Source organism: Cupressus sempervirens, chromosome 6 (genome assembly GCF_028749045.1).
Source record: "Cupressus sempervirens isolate cs-2001-9-10 chromosome 6, ASM2874904v1, whole genome shotgun sequence".
NCBI lineage: Eukaryota > Viridiplantae > Streptophyta > Pinopsida > Cupressales > Cupressaceae > Cupressus > Cupressus sempervirens.
In genome coordinates this window covers 103,965,356-103,985,980 of record NC_143123.1, presented here as the reverse complement: position 1 = coordinate 103,985,980, position 20,625 = coordinate 103,965,356, and the positions used below count along the sequence as shown (strand labels likewise).

Sequence of the window (20,625 nt, the reverse complement as noted above, 5' to 3'; positions counted from 1 at the left end):
CCACCTTATTTGCCAAGCAAAAAGCTTAACTAGAGGCAGCATTAGGAATACATGATGCAAAACGTATTAGTCTTCAATTCTGAAGGATAGAAATATTGCAAATTTATACCACTTATCAATGGCATTGCAATGTTCCCCATGGGCAAGTGAAAGAAGCAACTTTCATTGCAAATATCTTCATACAGTCCATTATCATGGTGGGCCCCAAAAATGTTATCCAATTCATAATTGACAAATGCCCAAGATTGTAAGGTAGAAGAATCTATAATAGAGGGTATATATCGGCAATTTTTTTGAGCACCATGTCTTCTCAACTCAACTTGATATTGCAAAACATTGGCACAAAGATTAAGTTGCTCAAAAAGATATACACAAAACATGAGAAGATTCGAATGATGGTTACCTAGTCATCATATGTCACAAGGAATTTTTAGATACTTCAACTTGGACTTGTTGAAGGTAATTTGTTTTAGCCTTATAACTTCAAGTTTTTTAATTGTTGATATGTGACATGTCATCACATTTTAATACTTTAATTTGTTTTATAACACCATGTTAGGTTGTTGAAACTAAATTTGTATCAAACAATCATCTTACCGCAACTTGTGAGAGCTAAAAATGCATTGGGAACTATAGTGATAAACACTTTTTAGATTGTATAAAGGCAACTCACATATACAAAGCTCAAAAACTCAATACATTGATCCTATATGAATAGTGCTGGCTCATGTGGGATATGGTTTGAATATCACATAGCCCATAATCAATATGATTAGGTCTGGTGACACAAGTCACCTATTTGTGGGTGTTATTTATCATTACAAGGACTCCATAGTTGAAAAATAAGGACCATGATAGAAGCCAAAGTGTATGAGACAGACATTTTTCAAAAGAGGTCAAATAATCATTGTTAAGTTTTAAAAGAAAATAGACACACCCTTACATCCGCTAGAGTTTGCTTTATCTCAAAAATATAGAGGCAAAGAAATGCGTTCCTTGCTAAGTAGGGTGGCTTCATAGAGGGATGAGGATGATATCAACTACAAGACTATGTTCTAAAGAATATTCCTCGATGTAGATATAAAAAGTGCTTGCTTGAAAGAGCTTGGCCATTCATTTCTTCAGAGAATTCTGCCCTTGCACTCTTGAAATAAGTACAAAAAGGATATTCATAAATGGCAGTACATAGATAACCAAGCCTCTATTTACTTGCAACATCTTGCAATACATTTTATCTCTCATTTCTCTCATGTTTGCATATATTTATTTTTTAACATCTTTTTAATTTGTCGCTATAAAATATAAATTTGAAATTTGAAAGTTTATGTTTTTGTAATTGTAAATATTGTATGCAAATTCAATAAATTACAAGTTCTTAGTTAAGCACAATTGATTGGGTATTAAAAAACAGTACATAATACTCCAACCACTTAGCTGCAAGTAATTCAGTAAGTGGAACTAGAGCACATACTCCTCCATCCACTTAGTGACAAACAACTATCTGAGTGTAAAAAACAGTTAAGGATTTGGTTTTTGTGCACTCCAATTTGCATCTCTTTTCATATACGTGTTGTGTCTTTTAGCCCTAAGATAATTTATGCAATAGTTTAAATTGCTAATATTGTGATCAATAATTTTATTAAATTTTCCCCTTTCTTCGCTTATCAAATCATAAATTTTGAAAAAACCAATGTACTTATACAATTAATAACCCCTTTGCATAGATAAGTGTTTTAGTATTCACTTAAATCAAATGACATTTGACAAAAATATTTCTTTTCAATTATAAAATGAGTTTCTTTTCACCCTTAAGATATGTAATCATTTACATCATTTTCTCTATTTTATTCTATTATATCAACATTTTCTTTTCACTCTTGGATCCATTTCACCTCTTTATTTTTCTCTCTTTTTTTGAACAAATAGTTGTACAATAATATAAGAGGCTTAACTACAATAAAGGGATGATGAAAATTCAGATCTAACTTCTAAGTGTGCCAGCTTAGATGCTACAATTGCATAGATTGTCAATGTTTCTATAGATCAGGCAGCTCTTGTACATGACATGACATTCATTTTGTTTGCAAACACAAAGAAGAGAGACAAATACATTTTGACCCAAAAGTATAGGTCCAAAGTGAGAACGGCACCTTGGTTGAGAACATAACAGCCATTTATGATCATTTGGGCACGTTTGTAGTGCTCATGATCTACCCGAAGAAGCTTGAGCAAGATTTACAACAACTTGCCATTGATTTGGAGCTGCCTATATTTTGGAGCAAAATTAAAGTAGGTCTATACTTTTTGTTTTATTTTTTGATCATTTTTTCAAATGTAGAATCTAATTCCACATTTGTTTTCAATTTTATCTTAGATTAAGGAGTACAACAACCCCTAGCTGTATTTTGCATTGTTTATTAATGATTTCGATGTAAACCCTAATTCTTCTTAGTTTCTTCTTTTCCTTTTCTCTTTTTTTTTCGGAAAAAAAAATCTCAGTTATAACTTATTGCAGCCTACAATTCATTTATAACTCATCCAAATTTTCAAGCACTATCAACACCAATTAAAGATGGTCATGCATGGATGCTTGAGGGGGGGTATTAATCAATTGAATTATCACCTTGCAAGCATACCATGTCATGATATTAACCAAGGCAATGCACGCCCTCAAAGTCATATGTTAAGTGCCAAAACAACAAGATACTTTTGAAATATAGTGCCTAGAGGAGTTTAGCCTTTAGCTTTGGGAGGTCAAGTGCTTTATGTTAAATGGACCCATATGTTTTTCATGTTAATTGGCCTTTTATCTTGTTTCAGTCATTGACTATTGCAAGGTCTTATGCGTCCCATCTTAAGTAACTCCTTGATTGCATTTTCCATCTCCTCATAGTGTCCCTTAAGATGTTGATAATGAGTTATGATCATTCCTTTGGCTCCCCCATCTAGCTCAATGGCATGTTCTATTCCCCCCTCGGGTGGAACTTGTAAGGGATGCTCTTGAACACCTTGTTATGCTTACATAACCACCTCTAAATATATCGATAGTAAATATTATTTTGCTCCTTTATAATTGCAGGGATAGATAGATAACTCGTCGATCAATCGCCATATGAAGATTAATCGTAGAGTTTTTTGAGACAACAAGTTAATCACAAAAAAAATAGCCCATTAAACTTACAGATTTAAAAAAAATAAAACCTCGAGCATTTTACTGGCAGCATTAAAATGAAAAAAATGGCACAATTAGCTTGCATTTCTCACTTGCAACAACATAGTGAAGAGAGGAGGAAGGTGAGCTTCCAAGTCCTTGCTAGGTGATTGCAAAGTATTAGAGGCAGATTCAAGTGCATTTAGGGTCAATGCCAAGAGATACATCCAAGATGGAGAACTAGTCACACACATCACCAAAGATATCAAGTGAGGAGGCATAGTCACACCTAGCGTAGGCTTCTATTTCTAAGACTAGACCCTCTAGTTCCTCTCCCTTATTTGCTAGTGGAACTAAGAAGAGAAAGATGTATTTATTTCTAAATTTGTAGAAACTATTTACTATTTTGCTTCTGGCCATTAGCATTCTACATGAGAATGTGATTTTGTACCCACTTTCTACTTATATATATCTAAGCTTAGCTTGTTTATTTTGTGTTATCATCAATTAACTCATTGGATGCATCTTCTCATTGAATTTTGCAAAAAAAATGCATTTCTAATTAAATTTAGTAGGTCCCCAAAATATTTTTAGGGTTTGGCAAGTCAAAAAAAAATGCATCGACCAAATTTTTTTTAGGGCTTGGTGAGTGTTTGCCAAGTTAGAGCTCCCTAACTATGCGTGTAGGAAATGTTCTCATGATGAGATGGTGTCCTACCCACTCTAACTGATTGTGCCTAATCAACCACTCCATCCTCTTGAGTGATACCACTCTAAGCCCTCCTAAAAGTCATTCAAGTACCAATTTTCTTCCTTTTAATTCAAACCTCACTTCTAACTATTGTAAGTTGAAAGATAATGCTACACGTCAAAATATGTGTCATTCAAAGAATAACATCATTGTTCTTCATTTCAACCACATAGAATTCATCTTTCATCTCATAATCAATTAGTTGCATAGTACAAGGAAGCTTATACCCATTAACTACCATAACCTTAATTCATTGTGCTCTTTAGTTTGAGACCCCCTCTTAGCTAAAAACCTCTCATCAATGAAATTATGTGTATATCTAGTATCAATTAAAGCTGCTACTCATTGCCTTCGTATTATGCATCTTACCTCGAAAGTGAATGCCTTTTGAGCACTAATAATTTGTGCAACGGTTCTATCATTTGTCAACACTTCTACTGGTCTGTTTCCCTCTCCACCACACTTTGAATTGGATTGTTAATCTGATCTTTCTTATGCAGATTCCATACCAAAAAAATACTCCAACTACTTTAGCCTTTGTTTTTATATTACACTTATGTGAGGGGTCCCTAGGTTCTTTGCAATGGCGCCACAATTCTATCCTTCTGAGGTCATTCTGCTCCTCATTGTCAAACCCGTTTGAATCTCTCTGTGGCTGATGTGATTCATTTCGAAAATGTTGTTTTATCCTTGACCTTCTTATGAGGGAATCTTGTAGACTGAGATTTGCTCCTAGAAGTAAAGTCATTCATGTCTCGATTAAAAGTCTTAATGATGAAGGGTGCTCCCCTTAATACCATAAACACATAATGGAAACAAAAAAATAACAGCAATTTGCGAGAAAAAAATATGGGCTTCTTATTATCGCCGCAAATGTGGAATTTCAGAATTCAAAATTACAATATGCCAACCCACATGGGCACCTTCATTACAATAATCTTGAAGACAAAGCTGCAAACTAACACCTAGAGTTGTCCTAGACAATATACACATATTTCTTAAAAAGGCAATTTTATGCCGCCTCAGAAGGTTCTAGACACTCAAACTTAATAGCTAGGGCTGACAGACCCCAAAAATACAAATAGAGTCGGGCAAATATATTTTTGACATTTATTTTGGAAGTTTTGGTCGATCCAACTTCGAAAGGCCATAACTTTTGAACCGTTTCTTCAATTGGCTATTATAACCACTTTTTGAAATCTTCAACTCATAATCTAGAGGCTAGTCACTCATTCGTCAAGTTTTTGGGCCTCATCCAGGCACATTTAGGCCTCCAACAGTGAGCCTGAAGTTTTTACACAAAAATTGCACACCAAAAATCTACAATAAATCCATTAATACTCATGATATGGCACTAAGCATCAACTAGTAGGCTGATATATCCAAGATGAATATCCACCTTTGAAATTAGGACATTCTAAGTTCGTATGACAAACTTACTAAGTAGCAAGCTTCCAGAAACAACAACTCTGCACATAGACAACCCTTATTCAAAAAACAAAAAGGAAATATTTTTGGGTGATGCAAGATTGCTCTTACACCCAGGATACTCCTACATCAAACACCCGGGGTAATTTGAAAAGTGAACTCGTCACATTTCAAGTGTTCAAAGGAAAACCAAGATGGTTAACCTCCTCCCTTGCTAGCCATGTTGAATCTTCTACTGGCCTTCCTTTCCATTTGACCAGGTATTTTTCATAAGTTTTGTTCCTTGTACTTTTGCCAATACGACTATCCAATATCTCCTCAATATCCTTTGTAGCCGAACTAGCTGCTGAAATACTCCACTATGCTTCTGCAACTTTATCTCCATCACCTCCTACATAATACTCTGTCAAATTTGAAATGTTAAATACTGGTAAAATATTCAATTCAGTAGACAAATCCACTTCATAGGTATTTACAGCATCATGCATTTCCACTATCTTGTACGGTCCAAACTTCTTCATTTCCAACTTATTATATGTACCCACTCGAAAACGCTCCTTTCTCAAATGAAACATGACTTCATCTTCAATCTGAAATTCTTTACACCTCCTTTTCACATCTGCCTTAGCCGTGTATTGTGTATTCATCTTCATAATGTGCTTCCTCACCTCCTCATGGATATTCTTCAAATGTTCAACAATGTCTTCTACTTCAGCACTACTTATTTCTCCTTTATCCAATTGTCTAAATTCAGAAGTATTTCTCGAACTACTCCCGTATACAATCTAGAATGGTGATTTACCAGTGCTCCTATTGAGAAAATTATTATATGCAAATTCTGTCTGTGGTAAAAACAGATACCATCCTCTTGGCTTATTGCCAACCAAGTATATTAGTAAATTTCCCAAACTCCTATTCACCACCTCTGTTTGTCCATCAATCTATGGATGATGTGATGAACTGAACTTCAAATCTATCTTCAATTTCTTCCACAATATACACCACAAATATCCAACAAATTTGGTATCTCAATCTAAAACTATAGTCTTTGGCAGACCGTGTCAACCACAAAATAGAATCATGCCCTCATTGAGTCCTTGGTAATCCAAGAACGAAATCCATGTTTACATCCTCCCATGGCTATTCTGGTACAAATAATGACTGATACAACCCCGTATTCTGCTTCACTCCTTTTGCCATCTGACACTCTACAACTTTGTACAAACTTCTACACATCTTGTTGCAATTGCAGCTAGTAATAATTCTCAACAACCAAAGCAATGGTCTTATCTCTCCCAAAATGTCCAGCCAATCCTCCACTATGCTTCTCCTTGATGAGATTCTCTCATAGAACTTCTGGGAATGTATAACGCTGCAAAAACTCAACCCACTTCCAATGCCTCTGGTTTAATTTTCCTTGACTATTCAAATATTGCAAAGCTTGATGATTAATATATAAAACAAACCCCTTAGGAAGAAGATAGTGTCTCCACTTCTTCAATGCCTGAACTATAGCATAAAATTCCTGATCATAAACAAAATATTTTCTTTGACATTATTCAACTTCTCACTGAAATAAGCAATAGATCTACCTTCTTGGCTCAAAACAGCTCCTATTGCAGTATCACTAGCATCACAATCTACTTGAAACACCTTGTTAAAATCTGGAAGTGCTAAAATAGGTTGCTTTGTAACTTTCTGTTTCATCAGATTAAAACTCTTATTTGCTCTATAGTCCACTTAAATTCTTTCCTATCCCCTCTTATAGTTTCAGTCAAGGGTCCACAAATACTGCTAAAACCTCTTTAAAAATTTCTACAAAAACTAGTAAGACCATGAAAAGATCTTTAGCCTGTTTTGTTGTTGGAATAAGATTTAGGAATTGGAATCTAAAATCCTTGATTTGGGATCTCGAACTTGAAATTCATATTACGGTTTCTGGAATTTATTTAGGGACTGTTTGGTTCAAACCCAAAAATATTTGATATTCAGAATTTGTTATTCCAATCCTGTTTGGTTCAAAAAATGAATATAAAAGTTACAATGAGAAAGGCGATTCATATCTCCAATTTGTTCAAGGTCATGTTCATGGTGCTTCCAACTCCACACATGCTGAAAATCTCGATGTTCATTGCAAAATAAAAATTCAAAAAAAAGAACGACAAAAGAAATTAGATGTGTGGTACTAGTTATTTTATTTAATCTAAACATATGAGAAGGTGCAACAACAACCGAAATATTTCCCCCAATTTAAAAAAATTATATTCGTACGAATTTCTGCAATAATCTTTCTAATTTTTTTAGGCGGCACTTGCTAATTTTTACAAAATGGCTAAGTTGCCGATACGAGTACTGATACAGGTACGAGGACGTTGATACGATACGCTGGTACGGCAGTTTTTTGGGGGCAGTTTGGGTACATTTGGGTACGACCATAAAGAAAAACATAAAAATTATAACTATGTAAATATTTGCAGGCTTAAAAGTAAAAACAAGATCAAAATTCAGAATACCATAGATTATACATGGTAAACAAACTCAAAACTGCCATTAATATTAAAAATTCAAAATATCTCAAAACATGAATTTTATGACAGATTATTCAAAATTTCAACGCATTCATTGGTTCAACATTAAAATAGCCCACTTAATAATTACTAAGTACATATCAATGATATAGGCATCATATAAGATCATCAACATCAGAATAGAACAGATCGTACATGCTAAACAAACTCAATACTGCCATTAATCCTAAAAATTCAAAATATGTCATAACATGAGTTTTATGGCAACTTTCATTGGTTCAACATTAAAAGAACACGCTTAATAATTACTAATTACGTTTCAATGATATATGATGCCGCATCATATAAGGTCATCAACATCATTAGTGACAATGACATTAGATGATGCAAGTAGATTAGAATCAGATGCAACCCCACTACTACTTGCACTATGGGGATGGTGGCTACCCGACTGCACATCCAGTAAAGATTGTGCACCAGCTGAAAAATCCAAATCAGTTCGCTCTAGATCTACATCCCAAAACTTTATGCCCCCTTCCTTGTACTCATTTTCACTATGAGTAAGAAGGCGCAAGTTGGAATGCACATAAACCAGCTCTTCTGCCTTACTTGCAGCCAATCGATTGCGTTTCACTGAGTGAATAAAGGAGTATGTACTCCAATTTCGCTCAGATGAGGAGGAACTAGCAACCTATTGAGACAAAGTGAGGGGCATAAAAAATGTCATTCAAATTTTAAAGTTAAGAATATTTGTTATTTTTACAAATTGTAAATAATATAAAATTAAAGAGTGCAATAGAAATGAAAAAACTTACTTGTGATAAAAGTTTGATTGCAAGAGTTTGGAGGTGCGGTGATGTATGACCATTAAGGTACCACCAAGCATGAGCATCCTTTTTATACTTGTCACAGAGAGCAAAAGCACTTTGACCATTGGAAGCTACAAAATCAGCAAACTCACTTGTAACTATATTCTCCATTTCATGATCAGGGAAGAGTTTTGCAAGTGCTTTCCTACACCCTTCACTTACTTCTGCATCTCTATATGGTAGTACCCTTGATGGCATAGCAAGAATTTCATCACTATAAAATTTGGGAGTCAATGCAAATGCAAGAAGATGGAGTGGGGTGGTCATTTTATTCCACCACTCAACACAAATTGTTTGCACCTCTTTGAAGAATGTTTCTTCAGGATCTTGCTCCTTTTCATTGATGACATGCTTCATTTTCTCAGGCATTGAATCAATTCCATCATATACCTCCCCCAAACATGGATGATCCGTGTCGGTATAACGGATCATACTCATGATAGGCTCAGTGAAACTAAGAAGATATTCCACTCGTTCCCACCAAGTGTCATCCAATATCATTCGTTTTACATTTGTAGCCCTTTCAGTGTTGGATTGCCTCCATAGTGACCAGCTTTGACAAATAACCATACTAGCAAGTGGCTCTCACACCTTCACAAGTCTCCTCAACACAATTGTGTTGGATGCAAATCGAGTCTCAGCAACCTATTAAAAAATTAAAAAATAAAACTTGAATTACAAACTAAAGATGTGCTAAGTTTAAAAATTGAATTCATAATTATTAAAGTGAAATACAAAATTCAAAAGTTAAGAAGTAAACTTAAAAGTATTTCAATTACCTTTAGCAACTCCAACTGCGAAAAAGATCTAAAAATGGCCTGTGACATGTGATCGTTTGTGATGAACATTTGGATCTCTTCAGCTTCTGCATAGATATCTTTGATCCAATTTATTTTTCTGCCCAACTTTTGTAGCATAAGATTGAGAGAGTGCACTACACAAGGGGTCCAAAATATATGCTCAAACCGTGTCTCAATCAACATGCCTACAATTTTACAATTCTTTGCATTGTCTGTTATTACTTGGACAACGTTTTGAGGGTCCACATCCTGAATGCATTGTATAAGGATGTTAGCAATAAATTGTCCATCCTTCACCTGCCCTTGACAATCCACAGTTTAAGAAACATTGCCCCTTTGGGGCACACTGCAATCACGTTGATTAATGGACGATTTTTGGCATCCTTCCACCCATCAGAAATAATTGACACCCCTGTTTGTTTCCATGAATTCCTAATTGGAGCCAATGCAGTGTCTATGCTTTTTACCTCCCTTGCTACTAAGGTGCTACGCACCTTCTCATATCCTAGCCCCATGTACCCTTTTGGAGCCTCATTTACTTTTCTCAACATATCTTGCCAATATGGTGATCTCACAACATTAAATGACAAACCATTTGCATATAAACATCTTGCAACACTTTGATCTGCAATCTCCCTAGCATCATTCTTAAATGCACTCTCTAATGGCCCCTTGCTTCTCTTCACATTAATAGGTTCTTCAGTTCTACCTAGAATAGGGTGGCTCTCTACTACAACATCAGGAAAGTCATTATGAGATGGAGGAGGCTTACTTGATCTCTTCCCTTTCTTTAAAGGATGCTTTGTGCCACGAGAAACTCTTGCATCTACTTCCTCTTGTTCTCTAATATAGCCTGCTATTTGTTGAGGCGGTAATCCATTGCCATCCTCTCCTAGACATGCTTTGATACCCTGTTGGGGAATTGCACAAAGATGGGCTTTCACACGACTATATGAACTTTTGTACCTCACATTACAAAAATTGCATATCCAAACGAACGTTCCACCCCCTTTAACTTGTTCTATCATTTGGACATATTTCCACAAAGGTGAACTTGGATCGGTCTTGAAGGTGGGAGACTGAGAGCTCACATTAGTTGTCATTATCCTATTAACAACAAATTAAAACCCAATTATTAAATAATAAAGAGGAAAAAATTGATCAACTATAAAAACAATGAATTAATATAATTATAATAATAAATTTATAAGTTATATTTTAATAACAATTTTTTATTATTATTTATTTAATACTTAAAACTTCTATTATTGATTATTTAATATTTCTATTATTTAATTAATACATTAATATACACTATTAATTTAAACTACATTTTTTAAGTTTTTAACTCAATATTAGAATTAATTTATTTTCCTATTACTATATATTATAAATTTGATATTGTTAAATTATAATATATGAATAACAATTAATTTCACAACATTTTTATTAATTTAATAAAATTTAATTTGATTAACTTAAATTTTCCTATATGAAGACAAGAATTTTAAAATACATTTATACCTCTTACCAACCATAAAACTATTAACTATACAATAAATATTAAATAAAAGTTTGAACTTTCTACACTTTTAAATTAAAATTAAAAATAAATATTAAATATAGAGTAAATATTTAATAAAAGTTTTAAATTTGTACACTTAAAAATTAAAAAACAAAAATAAAATAAATCTATTTTATATGCCATTTGATAAAAAATTATACAACTTTAAATAAAATAAATCTATTTTATATATTTGATAAAAAACTATACAACTTTAATGTAAACATTGAATAATCTAAATTTTTACTTACTGACATTACAAAAACTTTATTGTAATCTGCGGGAGGGAAAAATAATTATTCATGGAGGAAGAAATGTTCCCACACGGCTGCTGTGTCCTGCGTCTGCTCTCTGCTATCACTTGCGAGTCGATCTGTACAGATTGAGACTGCAATGAAAGCCTCTGCAGAAATCGAAACCGACCTGCAATGTTGTGTGTGTAACATGTATCCATCCGTATCCTATTTGTTCTTAGAGGTTTCCGTTTTTTTACAGCTAACAAAACGGGAAAAACATTCCCAAAATCAAGCAATCGAAAGAAACTTTCAGAAAATGTTGCTTTTCACTAAGATTCGTTTTAGAAATTTCCCATACAAGTTGGATTCGACGAGATTCTGTGAGAAAATAATAAAAATGTTTCAGCAAAACAAAAAAACGGATCATATGCGAATCACACCCGTATTTCAGTGGTTTCTGTTTCTAGTACGTTTCGTGCCTGGAAACGACGGGGCATAGGCTACGAATCTGCAACTTAGCAAAATGGCATTCAAAGGGTGCCCGAAGTAGATACAAAGGGTATCATTTCTTGAAATGCCTCACTCTCGGTTACAACTCAATTAAATTTCAAAAATATGTGCAAAAATAGGTGCTCTCAAATGGGCATCCAAATGTCAAGCCCAATTAAATTTCACTTTAGTTGAAATCCACTCATTTTCAAAAAATGAGATTTAAAGTGGGAATTAAAACGAGAATTCCAAATAACAAGTATTTTGAGGGTAGACAAAATTCTTGTTTTGGGGGTCAAATGGGGATGCCAAATCCACATTTCCCCGAATTTCAATTACTATTTTGCAAACCCAAACAGTGGATTAGGAACTTAGTTGCCGATTCGTAACACGAATCCGATTCGGGCACGTGAATCAGATCCGTGGATTCGGGATTTTTTTTCTCCAATTATGATTCGTGGAGGATCCGTGCATATATATATATATAAATAAGAGAAATATACATAATTCTAAAACTAAATCATTTCATAGTATGCATCTATGAATCTAGTATACTTGATCAATGACATTGATAATTAATCTATTTTCATGATTATAAAGAAAATCAACACATTCACATTGAATTGCTGAAAGTGAAAGTTTGTAACATTCAAAATATAGATCATTAAACTTAAAGTTTGTAACATGATTTGATCATAAAAGAGTTAAGAGTCAAGACTAAAGTTTTTGATTTAATCATTAAATGGATTTTCAAGAAAATCCGCATCAGAGGGGTACTGATGAGTTGCAAGTGTTGCATCTGTACCAATAGAGGAACCCAAACCACCAATAGGACTAGTAGAGGGGATTGTTAACTCATAATCCTGCTCCTCATCATCCACATCAATCAAAGTGGATCTAGCAAGATCCCGAATGGTCATATCTAAATCAGGAGTCTCGGGTGCTACATCCAAAAGCTTTTCGAGCCCCTTCTTGTACTTAGGATCCTTTCGTGACAACAAGCGCAAATTGTTGTGAATGAATACAAGGTCTTCTAATTTTTTTGGAGCCAACCGGTTGCGTTTGATTGAGTGGATAAAGGAGTAAGTACTCCAATTCCGCTCAGCTGCAGAAGAGCTGCCAACCTAAAGAGAAATTAAAAATTATCAATACAACAATCAACATAAAAATTTAAATAATAAATTCAAGGAATTGAGAGTGTTAACCTTAAGCTTAATTTTACAAACTTACTTGGGATAGGACCTTTATGACAAGAGGTTGGAGGTACGTGAAGGCTTGCCCATGCAGGTACCACCATTTAATGGCACCCATCCTGCTTCGGTCTACTATGGCAATAGGGTGGAAATTCTCACTTGAGTTGAAGGTAGCAAATTCACTCCTCACAATTGCCCCAATCTCTGGAAATTAGAATATCTTAGCTAGTGTCCTCTTATACCCATCTGCAACCTCTGCATCTCTAAATGGTGGCACTCTACCTGGGAGGCGAAGTACCTCTGCACTATAGTACCTAGGGATAACAAAAGACAATTGAACACTATCAAATATCAATACCACAAACGTTGGATAAAATAAGCACAAGCATTTGATAAGAACTACAGTACCTCGGGGACAGAGCATATGCAAGGAGGTGCAAAGGTGTGGTTATCTTGTTCCATCGATGATGAACAAGTTTTTCCACCTTCTTGTAAAGGGTGTCCTCAAGATCATTCTCCCTCCTCCGTATGACCTAGGATATGAAATATGAATAATAATTATAATTAGTGAATATGTCAATTTAAACTTTAGAATCTAGTTATCTATCAAATAAAAAATTGTTGTAAAAGAGTGTAAAACTTACCATTTTAATTTTTTCCAGCATACTATCCATGGAATCATAAATATCCCCAAGGCATGGCTCATCACTGTCTGCGAAGCGAAGCATTGCCATTATTGGATCAGTGATTTCCAACACATAACTCACAAGACCCCACCAATCCTCATCTAGTATCATTGTTCTCACATTTATGGCCCTTGTTGTATTGGAATTCTTCCAACCGCCCCATTGAGGGCTAATGACCATATGTTTCAGTGCTTCTTTTACCTTCACAAGTCGTCTCAAGACGATTGTGTGAGAGGCAAAGCACATTTCAGCAACCTAAGAACATGTTAAACTCAAGTTAGTAATACATCTAAAAATTAAAACATGTTAATGTGAACAACAACAAAAATTAATAATTATGGAGTCCAATAATATTCAATTATATATTAAATATACAAATTTACCTTCAATAACTCCAAGTCCGAGAAACTCTTACAAATTGGTTGTGACATGTGGTGATTTGTCACAAACATTTGAATCTCTTCAGCTTCCTCATATATCCTTTTCACCCAATCTATTTCGGTGCCAATTGCTTTCATCACTAAATTGAGAGAGTGGACAGTGCATGGTGTCCAAAAGATATGATCATATCTAGACTCTACAATTATCCCTGCAGCCCTGCAAACTTTTGCATTGTTCGTGACCACTTGGACAACATTATCAGGACCCATTGATTCTATAGCATCAATGAGAATGCGTGAAATAAATTTTACATCTTTCACTTGCCCTTCACAATCAACTGCCTTCAAGAACATTGCCCCCTTAGGGCATACAGCAATAAGATTGATCAATGAACGATTTCTACAATCTTTCCAACCATCCGAAATAATAGACACACCCAATTGAACCCAAAAATCTCTTTTTGGTTGAAGTTGAGCCTCTACGTGTTTCCTCTCATCATGTAATATGGTAGTGCACAACTTCTCATAACCAGGTGGTTTGTAACCATGGGGTGCATCATTTATTGCTTCCACCATCTCCTTAAAATAAGGTGATCTCACAAAATTAAATGAAACACCATTTGCAATTAAACAACGTCCAATTTTGTGATCAACAATGTCTCTCTTTTCATTTTGGAATGCCCTATCTAGTGGGCCTCTCTTGCGGGTGAGTGGAGATGGGTCTTCATCTTCATCATTTGTAGTTGGCATAGGCAAAAAAGGATGTGTTCTTGTGTTTGTTTGATCGAATGATGGTGTTGGTGTATTTGTTCTTTTGGAAGCACCATGTTTTCCTTTTGCAACTGCTCTATCAGCATCCTCTTGCTCTTTTGCTAACGCTGCTATTTGTGCAGCTGGTAATCCCTTCTTATCACTACCCTGACACATGTTAATTCCTTTACCCGCAGGGCCCAAAAAATGTAGTTTCACTCGGGGATGGGAGCTTCTATGTTGAATGTTGCAATAATTACATTTCCATATGTATGCCCCACCCGCAGGACATTGTGCGACTCTTGTTGTGTGTCTCCATAAAGGAGACCCCTTATCAATTTTGAAGCTTGGTGATGCAGCCCCACCCCCATCCACTGAGCCTTGACTACTCATTGTTCTATTCTTGCAATCTAGAAAAAAGAATGAAAGAAAACCATGCTTCATACTTACACAACTTTGAAAACTAAAAATAAATCAATAATCTATGAAAGAACTCAAGAATATGGTTGAAATGCATACCTTAAACACTTCTTGCAAGGTATTTGGAGCTCCACAACCGATCTCCTTCGAATCCAAGCACTTGACTTCAAGCTAGCAAGTATGAGAGAGCAAAATAGAGAGTAAATGAACTTGCATTGTGATTTAGAGGGTCGTTTTTAATGTTTAGGGCCTCTAGGAAAAAACAAAAACATTAAAAAATTAAGTTGGGCCCACTTTTTTGCTTTTTTATTTGGGCCCTGCCACAGATTCGCGAGGATCCGTGCGTGGATCCTCGAGGATCCGGGCAAGATCCGTAATCCTACCTGTGGATCCGTCAAGATTACGGATCCATACGCAAATCTGGACCCAAATCAGACTCGAATTCGGATCCGAGGCTATTAGGAAGAATCCGATAACTTAGATTAGGAATTTTTGAGGATTTTGAATTCCAATTCCTACTCAAATCCACGATCCAAACGAAACCTTACCTCAATAGCACTCTTTGGAGTAAATCATTAAAGGATAGCCTTCACTTTCTCTGGGTCCATTTTTAGACCTTCTACTGAAACTACAAATCATAGGTACACTAACTCCTTCACAAAATTGCACTTCTTCAAGTTTATCAACAACTTTTCTTTCCTCAACTTATCAAACACCTTTCAAATATGCATCAAATGCTCCTCCAACATCTTACTAAAGATCAAAATATCATCTAGGTAAACAATGGCAAACTTACCCAAAAACACCTTCAGTACTTCATTCATGAGCTGCATGAAAGTGCTTGGTGCATTGGTTAGCCCAAAAGGCATGACTAACCACTCATACAATCCCTCCCTTCTCTTGAAGGTAGTCTTCCACTCATCTCCTTCTTTGATGAGAATTTGATGGTATCCACTCTTCAAATCTATATTTGTGAAATACATAACTCCACTCAAACAGTTCATAATATCATCCATCTTTGGAAATGGAAATCTGTACTTGATTGTGATCTTGTTGATAGAGTGAGAATCTATGCACATCCTTTATTCCCCATTCTTCTTTGGTGTTATTACTGTCGGTACAGCACATGGACTCAAACTCTCCCGAATCAACCCCTTTTGCAACAACTCACGCACTTGTCTATTCAACTCCTCACTTTCTGCTGGTGTCATTTTGTGCGCTGCCTTATTTGGCAAACTAGCTCCTAGAATCAAATCCATTTGGTGACTAATCTTCCTTACTCGGGGTAATCCATTAGGCACATTATTAGATATGTATCTGGAAATTCTTCCAACAAATCTGCAACTTCTGTAGGTACTTCTACTTCTTTACCATCTTTTGGGATTATCGCAAAACACATATTCTCACGCCTCATACCCTCTAAGAACTTCTTTCCATCAACAAAATAGACTCTAGCAGCACTACATAGCTTTTCATCTGTATCATTCAATGGCTTCAACTTATGTTTCATTCCATCCTTTCTTAGAGTATAGGTATTTGCATGCCCATCATGTACAACATGCCTGTCAAACTGCTACGATCTACCCAGAAACATATGACATATGCCCATAGGTATGATATCATACAGCACCTCATCCTGGTAGCTTCCAATCTTGTACTTCACTGAGCATTGCTCACTAACCATGACCTTATGGTCATCTTGCACCTAGGCCATACAGTATGGACGTACGTGTTTCTGCCTCTTCAACTTCAACTTTGTGACCATCTTTTCTAACACCAGATTGTCAGTACCTCCAACATTATTGATCACATCACACCACTTATCTTCACATTTGCACCTTGTGTGAAACTAGCTCCTTTGATCAAGTTCATTCTCACCACTCAGTAGGACTCTTCTGTTAGCTAGGACATCTCTTTCAGCGTCTTCAAAATGTGATGATCTAGCATCTTCATCAACATGCACACCTCTAGTCTAGCCTTCGGTTCTTCTATCAATGTTTCCTTGTTGTTGGGAGCATTCAAACGCTCTATGCCCTTCTTCTCCACAGTGAAAACATTTTCGACGAAAACCTCCTCTTCAAGATACTTACCTCTACCTCCATAAGACCATCCACCAAATCTTCCACTGCGACCTCTTCCACTATTCATGTTATCATATTTCTTTGTCAACTTCTCCTGAACTCTTAGGGCAAACTAGTACGCCTCCTCAATATTGATCATTCGAAGTAGACTCAGCTCCTCTTGAATGCTTTGTCTTAACCCATTAAGTTAACGAGTTACTTTCTCCTTATCAGCTTCTGCATGGTCGGTTCTTATGAGAACTCGGTAGAACTCCTCAGTATACTCTTGAACCAATCTTCCCGCCTGCTTCAACCCTAGCATTTTCTTCAGTAGATCAAGCGCATAATCCACTAGAATGAACTCTCACTTCAATTTAGCTAGCATCTGATCTCATCTAGTGATTTTGTCCTTCCCGCTCCAACTAAATTACTTGCCACTAGATCTTCGCATATCCCTTCAATTTTGCCTTCGAAAACTTGACCCTATCAGGATCCTCGATATCTTCATACTCAAATGATTCCTCCAATTCATTGATCCAGTCAATCAACTCCTGTGATTTAAGATTTCTCGAAAATGTGGGAACCTCAATCTTAAGTCTTTTTCCAATCTTGGAGATTGGCTTGACAAGTCTTTCTTCTTCTGGGTTTAGAACCACCTCTACTTCAGCATTTTCTTATTCTTCACCTTCATCCTCGCTTTCATCTCTTACGGCAAGATTTATTCCTCTACGCATTTTCTCTTCCAATGCTTGCATCTGTCTCTAGAGGGCTCTAAAACCCTCAGCTGTAACACCTACAGCTCTTCCACCACACTCTCTTCGTAGCGGCATTTTCGCGCTTCCACTGAAACCCTAGTGCAAACTGCCTCACAATCAACAATCAGTCGACACGCTTAGCCCAAACCACGGTCCTCGTGTGAACTATCTCATAATCGGTGATATGTCCACACACTTAGGAACTCCAGCTCTAATACTACTTGATCAAGGATGCTCCCCTTAATACCATAAACACATAATAGAAACAAAAAAATAATAGCAATTTGCGAGAACAAAATATGGGCTTCTTATTATCGCCGCAAATACAAAATTATAAAATTCAGTATTACAATATGCCACCCCACATGGGCACCTTCATTACGATAACCTACAAGACAAAGTTGCGAACTATCACCCAAAGTTGTCCTAGACAATGTACGGGCATTTCTCAAATAGGCAATACCTAGGGCCAACATACCCTAAAAATACAAATAGAGTAGGCCAAATACATTTTTAACAATTTTGGTAGGCCCAAATTCGGAAGGCCATAACTTTCGAACCATTGCTCTAATTGGCTATTATAACCTATTTTTGGAATCCTTAGTTCTTCATCTACATAGTAAACGCCCATTCATCGAGTTTTCGAGTCTCATCCAGGTACATTTAGGACTCCAACAGTGGGCCTGAAATTTTTATACAAAAATTACACTAAAAATACACAATAAATCCATGAATACTCATGATATGGCCCTCGGCCTCAACTTGTACGCTGATATAGCCAAGATGAATATCCACCTCTCAAATTAGGACATTCCTAGCTCATATGACTGACTTACTAAGTAGCAAGCCTCCAAATTCAACAACTCTACACTGAGACAACCCTTATTCAAGACACAAAAAAGAAATATTTTTGGGTGATGCAAAATTGCTCTTACACCTAGGATGCTCTTGCATCACTTAATCTATCCTCTCAATGGATCTATCAACCCATCCATAAAAAGATCAATGAGTATTCTCTCTAAAATGCCAGTGACTAAGACAAGTCTATAAGAATCTATAATGTATGTATCAATTGAACCCATTGCTTCACTTGTGTCAATTCTTTAAAATGCAGCTTCATGTCCTTTTTATCAAACCTTTCAATCAACTTATTTGTAAAATTTGCATAACAGGTGATCCTATTATGCCCAATGGGGTATCATACCATAATGCCACCCCTCATGTGCAATGTATCAAAATGTATAGTAATAGATTTAATAGCCTGTTCGTCTAGCACAGTATTTAGCTAGAATTATGTGTCTATCTTTCAAAGTAAAGCTCTTGCAAAGTCTTCAATGAACTATTATAATAAAGCAGAGTCAACTACTCTACCTTGTTATACAACCCATAATATTGTTCACTACCATCAACGCAGAGCCTATGTTTCATCTTAACATCCATATCGTCCCCCAATGACATAGCCACTTGAAACTCAAGACCTTCACTCTCCCAATCCTCTCACGAATTGATTCTAAAATTTGGTTATCTTTAAGTCATTTTCAAGAAAGATGGTGCCCTAGGTAGAAAGGTAGGCAAAAGTGACCTTGCACTAATAGTTCTTGTTTGTTGGTGTGCATTGCCTACATGAACAAACTTTTCTCCATAGCTATTGGCGCCTCCATTAAGGTCCGCATCACTACCACTATTGTTTGCACCAACATTTGTCCCCATTTGTCTTAATACATTAGATAAGACAGATTTATTAATGTCCAACAAGAGGCCAACTAGAGCCCTAATGGACTGTTAAAAAAAGATCAGAAAGCCCCTACATACAGTCAGAGCATCAAATGTTATCCGAAAAAAGATAGAACAATGAGCAACACCCAACAAACTAGCTACTCCAATTAACTAGGAAAAAGTCTTGAATCAACAGATAGGTCATAGGATTGGAGGTCCAAAGACGTCTCTCGAAATCCCTAGAAAAGCTAGAAGAAGAAAGTCACTACTGAGTGGAGGATCTACAAGGCCTTGCATCCAAGGGAGACAAGGGGGATCCATTGTCTGCCCAGTACCCCGCACGGAGGGAACCATAGTAAAGGAGATGAGGAGCTTATCGAAAAGTGATCTTAGGGGCAGAATTCGATGAAGAGCGTGGCCTCGGAATCTCTGCATCTTTTGAAGATAGAGCGCAAGGCACCTCTGATCTATTTATGTCAAGAAGGTTTGAAGAAACCAAATCTCTCTAAATAAGCAATAGAATCTCTCTAATCTTGTAGAATATGGGGCAGCGAAAAATGAAGTGTCTCCATCTCAACCTCCCCTGAATCACAACGGTAGCAGATCCTATCCTCCCTAGCTAAATGGTGGTCGGTATGGGCACGAAGGTGGTTAGAGTCCACTCTAAAGGAACCAAGAGAGATCCCAGGGCATGAGACCAAGCATGAGAAAGGTACAAGGGGCATACAATGACCTCGTCTTACAACCTGAGGAAATGCTTTGCGTAGAATAGTCTAAGTGGTACAAATATACTATCTATAAATGTTTGTCCTAACATGCATGTTCAACTCGTGCCAAGAGGAAAAAAGA

The 20,625-nt window shown here is 36.1% G+C and overlaps 2 protein-coding genes across 2 annotated transcripts in view; both read right to left on the bottom strand.

Annotated features, from left to right (window-relative positions):
* LOC149551457 (uncharacterized) overlaps window positions 1-20,625 on the bottom strand; it is a 154,287-nt gene that overhangs the window by 25,851 nt on the left and 107,811 nt on the right. The window lies entirely within an intron of this gene.
* LOC149551459 (uncharacterized) lies at window positions 12,622-13,946 on the bottom strand. Its single transcript, XM_089786968.1, has 4 exons — window positions 13,654-13,946; window positions 13,418-13,542; window positions 13,047-13,323; window positions 12,622-12,940 (listed from the first exon to the last, which is right to left on the bottom strand). Exons 1-3 carry the CDS (start codon window positions 13,939-13,941, stop codon window positions 13,221-13,223), a joined length of 516 nt encoding a protein of 171 aa, XP_089643094.1. The 5' UTR covers window positions 13,942-13,946; the 3' UTR covers window positions 12,622-12,940; window positions 13,047-13,220.